Here is a 14285-nt window from a genome sequence, read left to right as displayed (position 1 = left end):
ATCATCAACAGCAATGATAAAATAAAATAAAATAAAATAAAATAAAATAAAATAAAATAAAATAAAATAAAATAAAATAAAATAAAATAAAATAAAAATAAGAACAATAATAATAATCATTTCACATATTTTATTGTGACTGTAGTTGTACTACTCTCATTTATGCAATTAGTATCAGTTCATAACTTCACTAGTTTCTGTGATGCCTGCCAGGTTTTACATGGGTCGTTTTTATGTAGAAATTGTAAACTTGATGATCATTGTTCCAGATAAGCTACAGGGGAATGGCTGTGTTTGTACTAACTCATTAATCACAACTCACAAGTATCATTGATTTACAGTATTTCTCCAATATGCCACAGGAGATGGCGAGGTTGGCTGCTTTGCTGAGTGAAGATACTATCGTGATCATAATTCACAGAGAATTATGTTTCAGATTAGAGTCAGATTAAATTGCAATGACAGATCATCAATCATAGACTCCACCATGAAAACAATATCAGTGAGTTAATGTGGTTAAATATTGATACAAATGTATCTTCAATTGTGTAGCTAGTAGATCTGACATAAATAAGAGATTTTATATTTACATGATGTGACTAGGTTCCACCTTGAAGCATAAGTGTCACCACCAGTAACTACAAGAAGAAATAAATGTTTATTTTCAGCAAACAGTACAGCATATACAAAATAGTGAATAGGTTTTTATCTGATTAAATATCAATGTTTATTTGCAGATACAGTTTGTTCTCAGTTAACTGACAGTAAGACCTGGTAAGTCTGAAGTGTGCCATTTGAAAAATTAAAGATGTTTTATGAGATGTAATTTAAGGACAGTTCTATCTATAAATCAAATAGTTATGGTCAAACATTAACAGGAATCTGACCAGGCAGAGCTTTGATGCCTCACCTCGTACAATTAAGGAGTTTCTGACCATTTGTAGCTTTACAGAGCAATGTGTTTTCTGAAAGGCTCATTTAGTAGCAACATGATGCAAAGCCCCAATCATTTCACATTTCACTGCATGACCTGCAAGGGCAGTGAACAAAAGGGCTGCTAACTAAATACAGATGTTTAAGAAAATCCAAAGGCAACAAAGGAAAAAACTCTGATATGAACTCTAAAAATGAAATGTTGAAAACATCTATGTTTAAATGCATTCGATCAATTATAATTAAAAAATTGTAAAGCTGTACAATTCTAATGGCAGACACTTCATTTTAGCACAAACTGACTCTCCAGCAGGGGGAGCTGTTCACTTATTGTCAGTCCTACACCCGACCTCAATAAAAAAACAGAGGAAATCTTTGAAACTTAGTGACTGAACCAAAACAATGGCTGGTTTCAGAGATAGTTAGTTATAAGTATTAAAGGCCATAGCTACAACTTTTTCATCAAAAGGATACATTTTTCAAAAATAATGCATCCACAGAATGTCTAGAGGGGTGCAGAATAAAAGTATTAATTACTAAATTAGTAAGAACAGACTGTAAACTCAGTGCAGCTCTGAGTGCTTCCCCCATAGAGTTAATCAATCTATTATTACTTTATTTCCACCAAATGATCGTTGGTGGGCTTATAGAGGAAAAAGCGGGTGTCAATAATAAGAACAAGTAGAAACTCTTTAAACTTTCATTGATATAAAGTGCAGCTGGTGGAAAAAGTCGCTGAGCAGGAACCATTAAGTTTGAAAAAGTGCAAAAGCATCACATTTGTGGAGTTAGTTCATCCAAATAATAGAAAATAATATTAAAACTCCTTCCTCTGGTGGTATGATCAGAATTTGGAGATATGTCCACCCTGGTACAGTCGAGGTGAAGTGAAATTTGACTTTCTCATTTTGTTGAGACTGACTAATGCTGTGGGCACCTCAATCTAAATCCCATTCACCTCCATTATAATGAGGTCGAGGCAGAAAACTCCACATAAAACCATGTTACTACTAGAGGGAAGGCAGAGGATATGTTTTTGGTCAACTGATCCCTTTCACAGCCACCACAGCTGTTTGTAAAACTCCCCATAAAAAGCTTCTTAGACATGAACAGAAAAGGTGAACATTTGGTGTAAAAAAGCAGCTGCTGTCAGTCACGTTCCTCCTGCCAGCAGTGGAGAGGACTCATTGGCGTCATGTTTGAGATGATGTGATGCGACAACGTGTCCGTGTGGCCAGTCGTACAGGTGGCTGCTCTGCAAATCCACCTCTGCTCGTAGGGTTATTTTCTTCCAAAAAAAAAAAAGAAAAAAGGTTGAGGTTAGGATTCATTAGCAATTTGTCAACCCAAACCTTTACTCAAAGAGTCTTTTTCTCTTTGTGTCACAGTGGTTGACGGGAGGACTGACACCACTCTGAGACGTTCATACATTAAATATGACGTGGTTAGCCTGGCTTAGCCTTGGAGCAGCTAAACCACTATCACCCAGAAAGCTCTTGTCACTCACGTCACGTCATGTCACGTTAATCTCACCAAGAACCAGACATGGAAAATGGAGAACTTGTTCTTTGGAGGAGCTGGAGCTACTTCTTCCCAGGTGCTGTTACTTATTGCTGTGGTGGCAACATGTGTTTATCAGTTCATGTTGTTGTTGTCACTGTGAACAATCTCCACCAGAATCAGAAACTTGTACCAACCATGGCTCTGGCTGTCCACAGGTGGTGTTACATTACAGGAAGAAGCACATCAAAACTTCAAAACTGAAAGTGAGCCCAAGCATGTAGGTGCAAGCCCTTTTTGTAGTATAAATAAAGCTAGACTGTACAAACATAGGAGTGGTGGTGATCTGCTAATCTACCTCTGTGGAACAAGGCAAACAAGACCTTGTACAGTGTGATACATCTGAACATAAAGTGTCTCTAACCTGGACAACCACAAAAATGTAACATAAGAAGTTCCTTAATATAAGAGTAAACAACAGTAAACAAATTGACTTGAAACAAAACAAAGTGGAAAGACCTACAACTGAAGCGAAGGGTGACAAAATCAGACCAAGTACCTGAAAGTCTCTGATGTATGTGAGGAAGAAGCTGATGAAGGAAAAGGCCAGAGACCATTCAGAGATGGTGCTGATGATGTGAGCCGTGTAACCCTGGGAACAAAAAAACAAAAATTTACAAGCCTGAATGTTGTGCCTGTACATCCAACTTAAAGGGCTAGTTCAACATTATTGGCCTATTGCCATAATCCATATAGTTTTAGGAGTAGGTTTGTTACCTTTAATTGTCGGTGCAAGCTATTTTTAGAACGGCGGAGCAGAGCCGCGAGCTGCTCATAGCTACGCTACGGAGGCTCATGGGATTTTTTGGTTTCCCTCATCAAACTCATCAAATGAACAATCCAACAACTCCAAAACGCTCTCATGGACAAGTTGTGACCTGCACATTCACCACACTATGAGATAATAACGGAACGTTACAAGTTGTTTTCGAGGTAAATTCATGCAAAACAGCTGATGCACCTTCCCGTCGGGGCAGTTCTTTGGCAAGCAGTCTCTGCATTTGCCTTGAAAACAACTCTGTTTCATAACGTTCCGTTATTATCTCATAGCGTGGTGAATGTGCAGGTCACAACTTGTCCATGAGAGCGTTTTGGAGTTGTTGGATTGTGTATTTGATAAGTTTGATGAAGGAAACCAAGAAATTCCATGAGCCTCCGTAAAACTATAGGGATTATGGCAATGGGCCAATTTGCCAAAAATGTTGAACTATCCCTTTAAATACTTTGAGGTGAAGCTGACCAAAATGTGTAATAACTATTAAAAATGAAGCTGCAGCTGCTGTAGGAAACATTTACTATTTGTCCAGTCTGATCTTTACATCTTTTAACAGATGTTGTGATTTAAATGTTTTGGTCCATTTAGACAAAGTTCTTGTGAAGCTGCGTTTAACCTCCGAGAACTTGGTTCACACTTCTCAAAGTATAATTTTAGTATCAATGCTGAAGTCAAGCTCTCACTCTCTCTCTCACACACACACACACACACACACACGCTCACACGCAGGGAAAGAAAGAGAGAAGGGACGACTGACTGTCTCTCCAGGAATCCAGTGCAGTTTGTGCGGTACGTCGACCCCTGGCAGGCTGCTGTACATGATGACTGATGATATGAACACTGACAGGCTGTTAAGGCTCACAGCTTCTTCTTGAGACATGTTCTGCTTCAACAACATTTCTCTTGTCCTATTCGGCTTGTGTTAGTATTTTCCAAAAGTGTGTGCTGCTTCTCATGATGCATGTTTTTAATCAAACACATAGCTTAAAGCAGAAGTAAGTGGTCCGGTCGTTTTCGCTAATGCTGCGTTCCAGGCAGGCTTTTGAAATCGTAAATTACAGCTTCAAGTCACAACTTACGACTTTGTAGCGTTCCAGGCAACCCACTAGTGTTTTTCCGACCTGTTTTACCGGTGAAAATCACTATAACGGCCACTCGTAACTTCCGACCGGTGAACTCGTACCAGATCGAACTGGTACCACTTCACGGTCGGAAAAATACGAGTTTCCTTGAACGCACCATAACAGTCCTCGTCCCTACGTCGCCACATTCACGGCGTCCCTTGGCTGCACACACAGCCCTGCATGCCGTTCTCTCTCCTCATTGGATAAAAACTGTAGGATACGATAAATGTTTTCTCTTCGGCTCAGAGCAGAGCAGAGTGACTGACAGACCCGTGATTCAGTCCAAACACTCTATGTAAGTGATTGCTGTCGGAAGATATAACTATTTAAGACTTATATTAACACAAATATATCACTTACTTCTGCTTTAATTTCTCTGCTGGAGGCTTTTAGCATAAAAACTCTTTTTCTTTCCTTAGTTATTACAATCACAGTGACTTTGCTCTTGGAGTCGTGTTGCTGTCCCCTGTGGTAAAGGATACTGCTGATGATGCTGCCCAGCGTCCAGACTCCGATGCCGAGCCGCACCAGGTAGATGGTCTTACTGTGGACGTGAGGCTGCATGTTGAGCGACATCAGCGTCTGAACCAGGATGTAGAGAGCCCCGACTCCGAAGGTCAGCACCGCGCCCACCAGGTGCATGGAGAACAGTGTGGTCTTCTGCTCCGACACACACACACACACACACACACATACAGATTCACAGCTGATACGTTAAAGGGATAGTTCACCCTAGAATGATATTTCGCTCATTATCTACTCACCCTCATGTTGACTAAGGGCTGGAAGAAGTTTCAGAGTCCTCCGTCCCTTCTCTGAGTTACAGGGGGTCTCGGCATAGCAGTGCATGTCCATATAACGGTTGTAAAGGGACACCAGAGCTCTTCGTAAAAAAACACACACAAAAAAACATCCAAATACCTCCATGATGCTCGTATGTAATGTCCGTCTTGTGCTGAAGCCCCAAATTGCGTAATTGTCCCGAAAAAAATTAAATAAGTCTATATTTTAAGCTTGTTTGTAGCGGAAGCTTCTCTAAGCTCCTCTTCCTGGTCCGTCCAAATCTCGCGTGATTCGCAGTAACCGCACTGACGCCGGCGCAAATCACGCGAGATTTGGACGGACCAGGAAGAGGAGCTTTGAGAAGCTTCCGCTACAAACAAGCTTAAAATATAGACTTATTTAATTTTTTTCGGGACAATTACGCAATTTGGGGCTTCAGCACAAGACGGACATTACATACGAGCATCATGGAGGTATTTGGATGTTTTTTTGTGTGTGTTTTTTTACGAAGAGCTCCGGTGTCCCTTTACAACCGTTATATGGACATGCACTGCTACACCAAGACCCCCTGTAACTCAGAGAAGGGACGGAGGACTCTGAAACTTCTTCCAGCCCTTAGTCCACATGAGGGTGAGTAGATAATGAGCGAAATATCATTCTAGGGTGAACTATCCCTTTAACACACTGTGCAGGTGTGAATGAGTCCACGTCGGGCTGTGCTCACCTGGAAGTTGGCGACCACGCACATCCCCAAGGAGCTGATGACGCCGAGCAGCAGGCCGAAGCCGTTCAGTCTGTGGAGTCTGACCTTGTCTTCACCAGTCAGAGCCTGAACCTGTTTGTAGCGCACATACACTGTCGCCATACCTGCAAACACACACATACACAGCAATCAATCAACACATGGGTTTAAAAAACAAATGAGCATAAAAACATTTGAAAATGAATGAATGTAGTAACAAATAACTAAGTAACAGTTTACATTTTATTCTACATCGACATATCTTTTTACTTCCAACACCATTTTATTCACTTTGATGTATTATTTAAATAGTTTTATACTGTTAAAGGGATAGTTCAACATTTTGACAAATTGGCCCATTGCTATAATCCCTATAGTTTTAGGAGTAGGTTCGATAGCTTGAATATAATTTTAGAAGTTGAACAATGGGAGGAAATAAGCAAAAATCTTATCAACCACACTACATTGCTGTCATGAGATGCCATGAGGTGTCATGAGACTGTTTCACAGGATGTAGTTTGAGTGTGTGTGTGTGTGTGTGTGTGTGTGTGTGTGTGTGTGTGTGTGTGTGTGTGTGTGTGTGTGCGTGTGCATGTGTGTGGACATTTCAAAAAGCTGTTGAGAGGTTGAGACTTGACCTTACAGACGGTTACCTAAAAAAGCTGACACATCCAGCATGATGCCGAACACACATCTCTCTGGTGCCATGGTTCCTGTGTCGCTGTAACACGCAACAAAGGCAAAGAGAAAAGTGGCAGATTGAGTTAAACAGAAAAAAAAATCAAGTTTACTATCAGTTAATGTGATGAACCATATTTTGCCACAAGAAGTCAAATAATTTCATAAGTTTCTGATGAATCGGTTTGAAATGAAACTTAACTAAATGAAATTAATTACAATTATTTTGAGACTTGTGTGTGTAATGTGTGTGTCCAGACTCAGACCTGATGTATGGCACAAGAGGATCCACATGTCTCAGGACCACCGCCGTGACATAAGCAAAGACGAAGGACGCCGCCGTCCAAATGACCAGAGCAGCGGGCAGGAAGCACAGACCCTGCTGGAACCACCACATGGCCTCTTCACCCTGTGTACGTGTGTGTGTGTGTGTGTGTGTGCGTGCGTGTGCGTGCTGCTGGCTTCGTCCTGTACACAACACACAATGAGTGACACGTATCAATTTATAGTAGGCTACACAGTGACATCGAACATCTCTGCTGCAGTTACAATAATACAATAAAAAGATAATGATACAAACTAAATCAGTTTTCCTCGACAGTAGCCGACTACAGGATTGTGAAACAACAAATCATTAATAATCCAAACATGTAGACCCAAATGATATGGAGTAGTAGACCAGGGGTCTGAGACTTGTGTTTATATTTGATAAATATTGATCTGTTTTGATAAAATATCCGGCTGTGATGCCATTTGAGGCTGATAGGATCTTGGTGAAATAATGTGATGGCCAACCTGGGCCAGTTTAATAAATTGATAAACCAACAAAGAATGAATTAATTAATTAATACATCGTTTATTAAGCCACTTTAAACACAAACACCAGCATATTCCATCTTTTCTACCTTTGCTCTGTTTCTTAACTTTGTAATGTGAATCCCTTTGAGTTTAAGCCTGTTTAAAGCAGATAACAGCGGCACGGCCGTTTCGGCTAATGCTGTGTTCAAGGCAGGCTTTTGAAACCGTAAGTTACAGCTTCAAGTCACAACTACGACTTGGTAGCGTTCCAGGTAACCCGTAGCTCGTGTTTTTACCCTCCTGTTGTCTGTGAAAGTTCCCTATAACGGCCACTCGTAACTTCCGACCCGTGAACTCGTACCAGATCGAACTGGTATGACTTCACAGGAAGGAAAAACACAAAGTACGAGTTTCCTTGAACGCACCATGAGTTAGCAGCCCCCGCCCTTGTTTTTTTTTTTTATTTATTATTTTTTTTAACAACTTTATTTACAACAAGAGTATACACAGGACTGAATACAGTTAGATGAAATAAGTGTATACAACATTAATACACAACCAAACCATCATAAATACGCCAGGGGATGACAGCAAGACAGAAAAAACATAAACTTAAATAAATATTTTGTAAAGCTTACAAAGATCATACGTTTTAACAGCTTTTTTATTCTCACAATCACAGAGGGAGGAGATATATTGACCAACATATGCAGACAGTTCCAAGAAGTTTGGCTTCTTACCAGAAAATTTAGACTTATGTATATAAAATTTGGATAAAATAATTAACAAATTAATCATATAAAACTGAGAATTTAGTTTTTTATCATATTCAGTGTAGCCAAACAAAACATTTTTCCAGCATAAATTAAACTGGGGATAAATATGATCACTGATAAAGCGTGCCAGTCTGCTCCAAAGTTGTCTTGTGTGTGGGCAAGACCAAAATAAATGAACCAAGGTTTCATTGACAGAGACACAGTGGGTACAGTTCACATCAATGTCCTTCTTAAGCCTTTGTATATAATGATTAGTTGGGTAAAATCTATGAAGCATTTTAAATGAAATCTCTTTGACCTTGTTGGTTAAAAAAAACTTATTAGGTAGTAGCCAGACTTTTTCCCAATTAATATTTCCAACAAATGTTGACCAGTAGGATAAAGCAGAGGGTGAACTTACAATGTCTTGTTGAAATAGTTGACGAATAAATTTATTTTTATTTTTATTATTACCTGTGAAACAAGCTTTCCCCATTACTGTTTCAGTAATGTTCAAAGGTATGGGCAAATTGTTGTTTACATTAAGATTTTTAAAGAGAGGGGCGGTGCGTGGCGCAGTGGGTAGAGCGGCCGCCCCATGTAGAGGCTACAGTCCTCGCCGCAGGCGTCCCCGGTTCGAATCCCGCGTCGGGCAGACCTTTCCTGCGTGTCATTCCCCCTCTCTCTGCCTCCCCATTTCCTGTCTATCTCTACTGTCATCACTATCAAATAAAGGCAAAAAGCCGAAAAATATACTTTAAAAAAAAAAAAAAAAAGATTTTTAAAGAGGGAAATAATACCCGAGGGCACAGCATCAAAAACAATAGAAAAATCCTTGGGTGTAACAGGGATTCCATACCGTTGCATAAATTCAACATATCTGTAAAGACGCCCATGTCGGTCAAACAATTGACTCAGTAAAAGTATATTGTTATCAAACCATTGTTGGAGGAAAATAGATTTGTTTTTGTACAAAAGATATCTATTGTTCCATATAAAGAACCTATGCGGAGAAAAGTTATGTTTGTAAATTAAACACCATGCTAGCAGCATTTGTTTGTGGAATGAGGAAAGTTTGAGAGGAAGTTTGTCAGCATTGTAAGTGCAGAGCAACAAGAACTGGAGCCCGCCGACTGAAGAAAAAACATAATGGGGAATAAAGTTCCATAAAGAGGTTGGAAACTTGAGGTAACGCTTAACCCAATTAATTTTGAAGGTGTAATTTAGGGAAGTGAAGTCCAAGAGATTAAGGCCGCCTTTACTATAATCATTCATTAACACAGATTTTCTAAGATAGTGAGTCCGGTTTTTCCAAACAAAGTCAAATAAAATTTTGTCTATAGATTTACACACACGACTTTCAATTCCTAGTGATAAGGCAGCATATGTTAACCTTGATATACCCTCGGCTTTTGAAAGGAGTATTCGACCTCTTAAAGACAAGTCACGTAAAAGCCACTGATTAAATCTTTTTTTGGTTTTATCAATTATTGAAGTGAAGTTATTATAACATCTTTGGGATTCATTTTTATCAATGATGATACCTAAATAAGTAACAGAGTTCTTTATTGGGATGTTAGAGATTGACTCAACACAACAGTCCTTTATAGCTAATAGTTCACATTTTTTAAGATTTAACCGAAGACCAGACGCTTTACTAAATTGTTCTATAATATCTATAGCTAAAGACACTTGAGAGCTGTCCTTTAAAAACAATGTTGTGTCGTCAGCCAGTTGACTGATTAAAACACTTCTATCAGCAATAAGGATACCTTGCAGATTACTACACTTGATATGATCACATAAGAGTTGGGCAGCTAGCAAAAATAAATATGGAGATATTGGGCAACCTTGCCGAACACCGCGTTTTACAGCAAACCTGGGAGATGAACCAAATTTGAGTTTTATTGAACAGTTGGCATTATTGTATAAAGTTTTGATGGCATTACAAAAAAAATCACCAAATCCAAAATTTTTTAATGAGTGGAAGATAAAACTGTGCTCCACAGTATCGAAGGCTTTGAAGAAATCTAAAAAAAGCATAAAACTATTATCAGAGATAAGGTAAGAATAATCAAGCATGTCTAAGACAAGTCTGATGTTGTTGGTAATGTGTCTATTGGGCATAAAGCCTGACTGCGTTTCATCAATTAGAGTATCTAGTATTTTTTTGATTCTTCTAGCAAGAATTAAAGCTAAGATTTTATAGTCGTTATTAAGAAGGCAAATAGGACGCCAGTTGTCAATGTAGAGAGGGTCTTTGCGTGGTTTGGGAATTAAATTAATCAAACCTTGGGTCATACTACTGGGAAATAAACTTTCATTAAATACTTGCAAAAGAAAAGGTGCCAACTGTTGGGAAAATAGTTTATAGAATTCAGAGGATAAACCATCTGTACCAGGGGTTTTGTTATTTTTTAGAAGATTGATACAGTCACTGATTTCTGTTTGAGATAACGGGAGATCACAGAATTTAGAATCTAATTCCACTAAATGAGAAGTATGTTGTAACGAATTTAAAAATGATAAAGTGTCATTTTCAGAATATTCAGATGTGTATAATTTTTTGTAGAAATTGGAGCAAAATTCAGATATGATTTTCGGGTCATCTGTTTTATTATCATTAATAATTAGTTCATTAATAGTGTTTGTTTTAGCATGAAATTTCTCTAAATTGAAGAAGTATGTGGAGTTTTGTTCTCCTTTTTCTAACCACTGTTTCCGTGATCTTATAAAAGCTCCTTCTGCCGCCCCCGCCCTTGTCAGGCATCAATTGGTCCTCGTGCTACGTCACCACATTCACGCGCATCCCTTGGCTGCACACACAGCCCTTCATGCCGTTCTCTCCCCTCATTGGATAACACTTGTATCCCACAAGGAAAATTTTCTCCTCGGGTTACAGCAGAGCAGAGTGACGGAGAGACTCGTGTTTAGGCTGAAATACTTCATGTAAGTGATTGCTGACGGAAAATAGGACTATTTAGGACTTATATTAACAAAAACATTCCACTGATATCTGCTTTAAGTCTGAAAATGTTCTTTTAGACATGTTTCACCATTTTCCAAAACCTGGACCAAACCATTATTTGTTTACTCAAGAAGATAATAGATGAATGCATTAACAACGATAGTCTTTGTTAGTTACTGTAGGCTACATGATCATCACAGATTAAATATGAGATTTGGTAAATAAACTGTGTTGTGATCATTAGCTAACTCATTGATGACCTTCAGAGAACATAAATCAAGGTATCAGCTGTAAGGGATTAGTCCATTAAGATTGTATCCATATGGGATGTGGTCATGTGATTTCCTACAAACTCATCCCACATGAGCCCAGACAGGCTGCACGACTGCAGATGGGATTCACTGTGTGTGTAACTTCAAATCATAAAAAAAGACAATGGAATGGCAGATTATAAAAATCACTTCCTCAAAAACCTCTGCTTTTCTCGCTGGGGAAGTGAAACAGGACAAGAATATATGTTCCACTGTTACTCTCACCAAAAAGTCCACCCACTCACAATTTTAGGCTTTTTGAAAAACTAAGCTGCACATATCACATTATCATGTATCACTAATAAGGCACCAAAGCACACAGCACACGTTAATTCTTTCTATCATCTATAATCATATTATCTAGGCTATCTATCATCTCTATTGAATACAACTGTTATAAATCAATAGTTCCCCACAGTTTTAACAGTTGGACCACACAGCTAGAGGACTGAGGACATACACATGAGCAGGGTTGCCAACTTTTGGTCCTGGGCTGGAGTGAGATTCTGTTGGTCTGTTAGCGGGGGGGTGTCTATAATAATAATAATAATAATAATAGTTATGTTTATTGTAGTTTTTCTCTCTCTCTCTCTCTCTCTCTCTCTCTCTCACACACACACACACACACACACACACACTATACCTGCAAACTGAGTAGGCTAGAGGTGTAATAGGTGACAAAATATATCCCTCTAGGGGGGTCTGGGGGCACCCCCCCAGGAAAAAATAGTGATTTTAACATGTATTTGTAGCATTCTGATGTACTCTGAGAAGAAAATAAAGGGAAAACACAACATTTGCTTCAGATAAGAGGGAAAAAAGCAGATCTGTGGTTCCTATCATTGTATGGCTGGAGTGTATGAAACTGGTCTAGTGGGGAGCTGTGGCTTTTGGCCTGGACCAGCCTATTGAGCCTATTAATATATGAAAGGACAGAACAGACATGTCCTGTGATTTTCAGTCTTCTACTACAGCCTGATGATACAAGTCAGGTCCTGAAATGTGTGTTTCTCTTCTGTAATAAACATTCTACATACCCATTGCGCACACACGTACACACAGACGTACACACACACACACACACACACACACGCGCACACACACACACACACACACACACACACACACACACACACACACACACACACACACACACACACACACACACACACACACACACACACACACCTGTTGCTGCGCTGTCTCTCTCTCCTCTGCTCTCTGGACTGAGCTGCCTGGCTGTACTTTTGTGCTACCCAGTCTGCATCTTGATGTTATAGTTTTCAACGGACTGGCCCAACCAGCCCGACCGCAGGCGTCAGTTCGAGCCGCGTTCAGTCTGAAAACATAACTCGGTCAGGTCAGGTTGTGTCTCGGGCTTCGCTCTCTCCCTCTTTTTTATGACCATCGGATTCGGACCAAGTCGGGTCCAGGCTTCAGCACCGTGCCGCTGTTGGTGGAGGGGTGGGGGGGTCGCGGATCGACAACTCCCCGTCCTACTGTGCTGTGAAATTTTTTTTTTTTTTTTTGCCAAATCGCTTGATTTTGGCGTGAGAATTGTTTGAGTGGCGTGAGAGCGTGAGACAGGACCTAAAAGCGTGTGACACACGCCAGATGCGTGAGAGTTGGCAACCCTGCACATGAGGTAAAGCAGTTTCTATCGCACACACACTCAAAAACGTAATGACACTCACGTTATCAGAGTCCTCCTGCAACCATAATCTGCTGCGGCGAGAGAAAGTAGGCTCCTCGATCACTTCGTTAAAAAACACCAACCTGGTAACCAGTCGTCGGTTAAAAGTAGATTAAAAGTAGATCATCATGGGTGGGTGTAGTGTGAGTTGTGTGCGTCAAATTGCCATTTAAAACCAGTGTTTAAGTTGTCACGGCGCTGCCGGGGTCATAGACCGTGTGATGTCGCTCTGTCAGTGCAGTGCGCATGCGCCGCGACTGACAAGACAACAAATACGGCTGCGCTCTCCGCCCTGAGCGCTGTCTCGCAGGTGCAGCGGCAGGAACAGCGTCGCTCTCTCTGTGCCATGGTGGCCTGAGTCGGGACTGCAGGTCAGGGGAGGCTCAGATTGATGCAAAGATCCTCCACACAGAAGATCACAGTGTTAGCCTGCAGTGTTCCGCTATGAGATGGTAGACACTGCCTGACATTTTATGTTTATTCAATAGGACAATGAACAGAGACAGGAAAACCTGGAGAGAGACTGGGGGAATGACAGTGGTGGTAAGTATCGTCTCGGTTGGGAGTTGAACCGGCGATCACCACTTCATTCTATGCCAATACACTCAACCACCAAACACCCCGTGTATTGAGGTTTTAAGATATTCACTTCTGAGAGTTCTGCCTTCAGTCCAAATACATTTGACAATTTAGTTTGATGTGCTAGAAAAACTAGTAAAATTACAACTGTATTCTCATTAAATAATTTTCACATTCAGACAAAATGTAAAATTAGATATTACATCTTTATTCACTTATTGCCTTTTGAATCAAAATACAATTTTAAAGCTTCAGTTTTGTAAACTTACTGTATCCCTTAAATGTCCATTTCAAATTTTCACAACATTACAGTAGCCTACCTTTGATTTAATGCCACCACAGAAATTGTGATTTTGCTTTCCATTAAAATTCTGTCTTAATTCCTCTTTTTGAAATTTTCTACTCGAAAATGACAAAATTACCATCATATTATTGGGTTTATTTTTTCAAAATTATCTCTTTTTTTCACAATCTCATTCTTTGCACCCAAATTATCATAATTAAGCCAATAGTTTTCCTTGATAACCCTCAACACATTGTGATACAATTTTAAAACAGAATAATTTTTCTTGAATAAAACTGTAAC

General features: G+C 39.7%; 1 protein-coding gene across 1 annotated transcript; it reads right to left on the bottom strand.

Annotated features, from left to right (window-relative positions):
• Positions 1-639: 639 nt before the first annotated feature.
• On the bottom strand, positions 640-13346 carry LOC146987665 (DNA damage-regulated autophagy modulator protein 2-like). The gene is made up of 8 exons (XM_085776949.1): positions 13122-13346; positions 6862-7063; positions 6571-6638; positions 5900-6042; positions 4875-5052; positions 4026-4108; positions 2993-3085; positions 640-2221 (listed from the first exon to the last, which is right to left on the bottom strand). The coding sequence occupies exons 2-8, from the start codon at positions 6990-6992 to the stop codon at positions 2087-2089; spliced, it is 831 nt and encodes a 276-aa protein (XP_085633075.1). The 5' UTR covers positions 6993-7063; positions 13122-13346; the 3' UTR covers positions 640-2086.
• Between the last annotated feature and the right edge of the window lie 939 nt (positions 13347-14285).

This window comes from Trachurus japonicus, chromosome 5 (genome assembly GCF_045865225.1).
Source record: "Trachurus japonicus isolate A0001 chromosome 5, Traja_1.0".
In the NCBI taxonomy this organism is placed as follows: domain Eukaryota; kingdom Metazoa; phylum Chordata; class Actinopteri; order Carangiformes; family Carangidae; genus Trachurus; species Trachurus japonicus.
The sequence above is the reverse complement of the archived record's forward strand: the minus strand, read 5'-3'. Positions and strand labels throughout refer to the sequence as shown.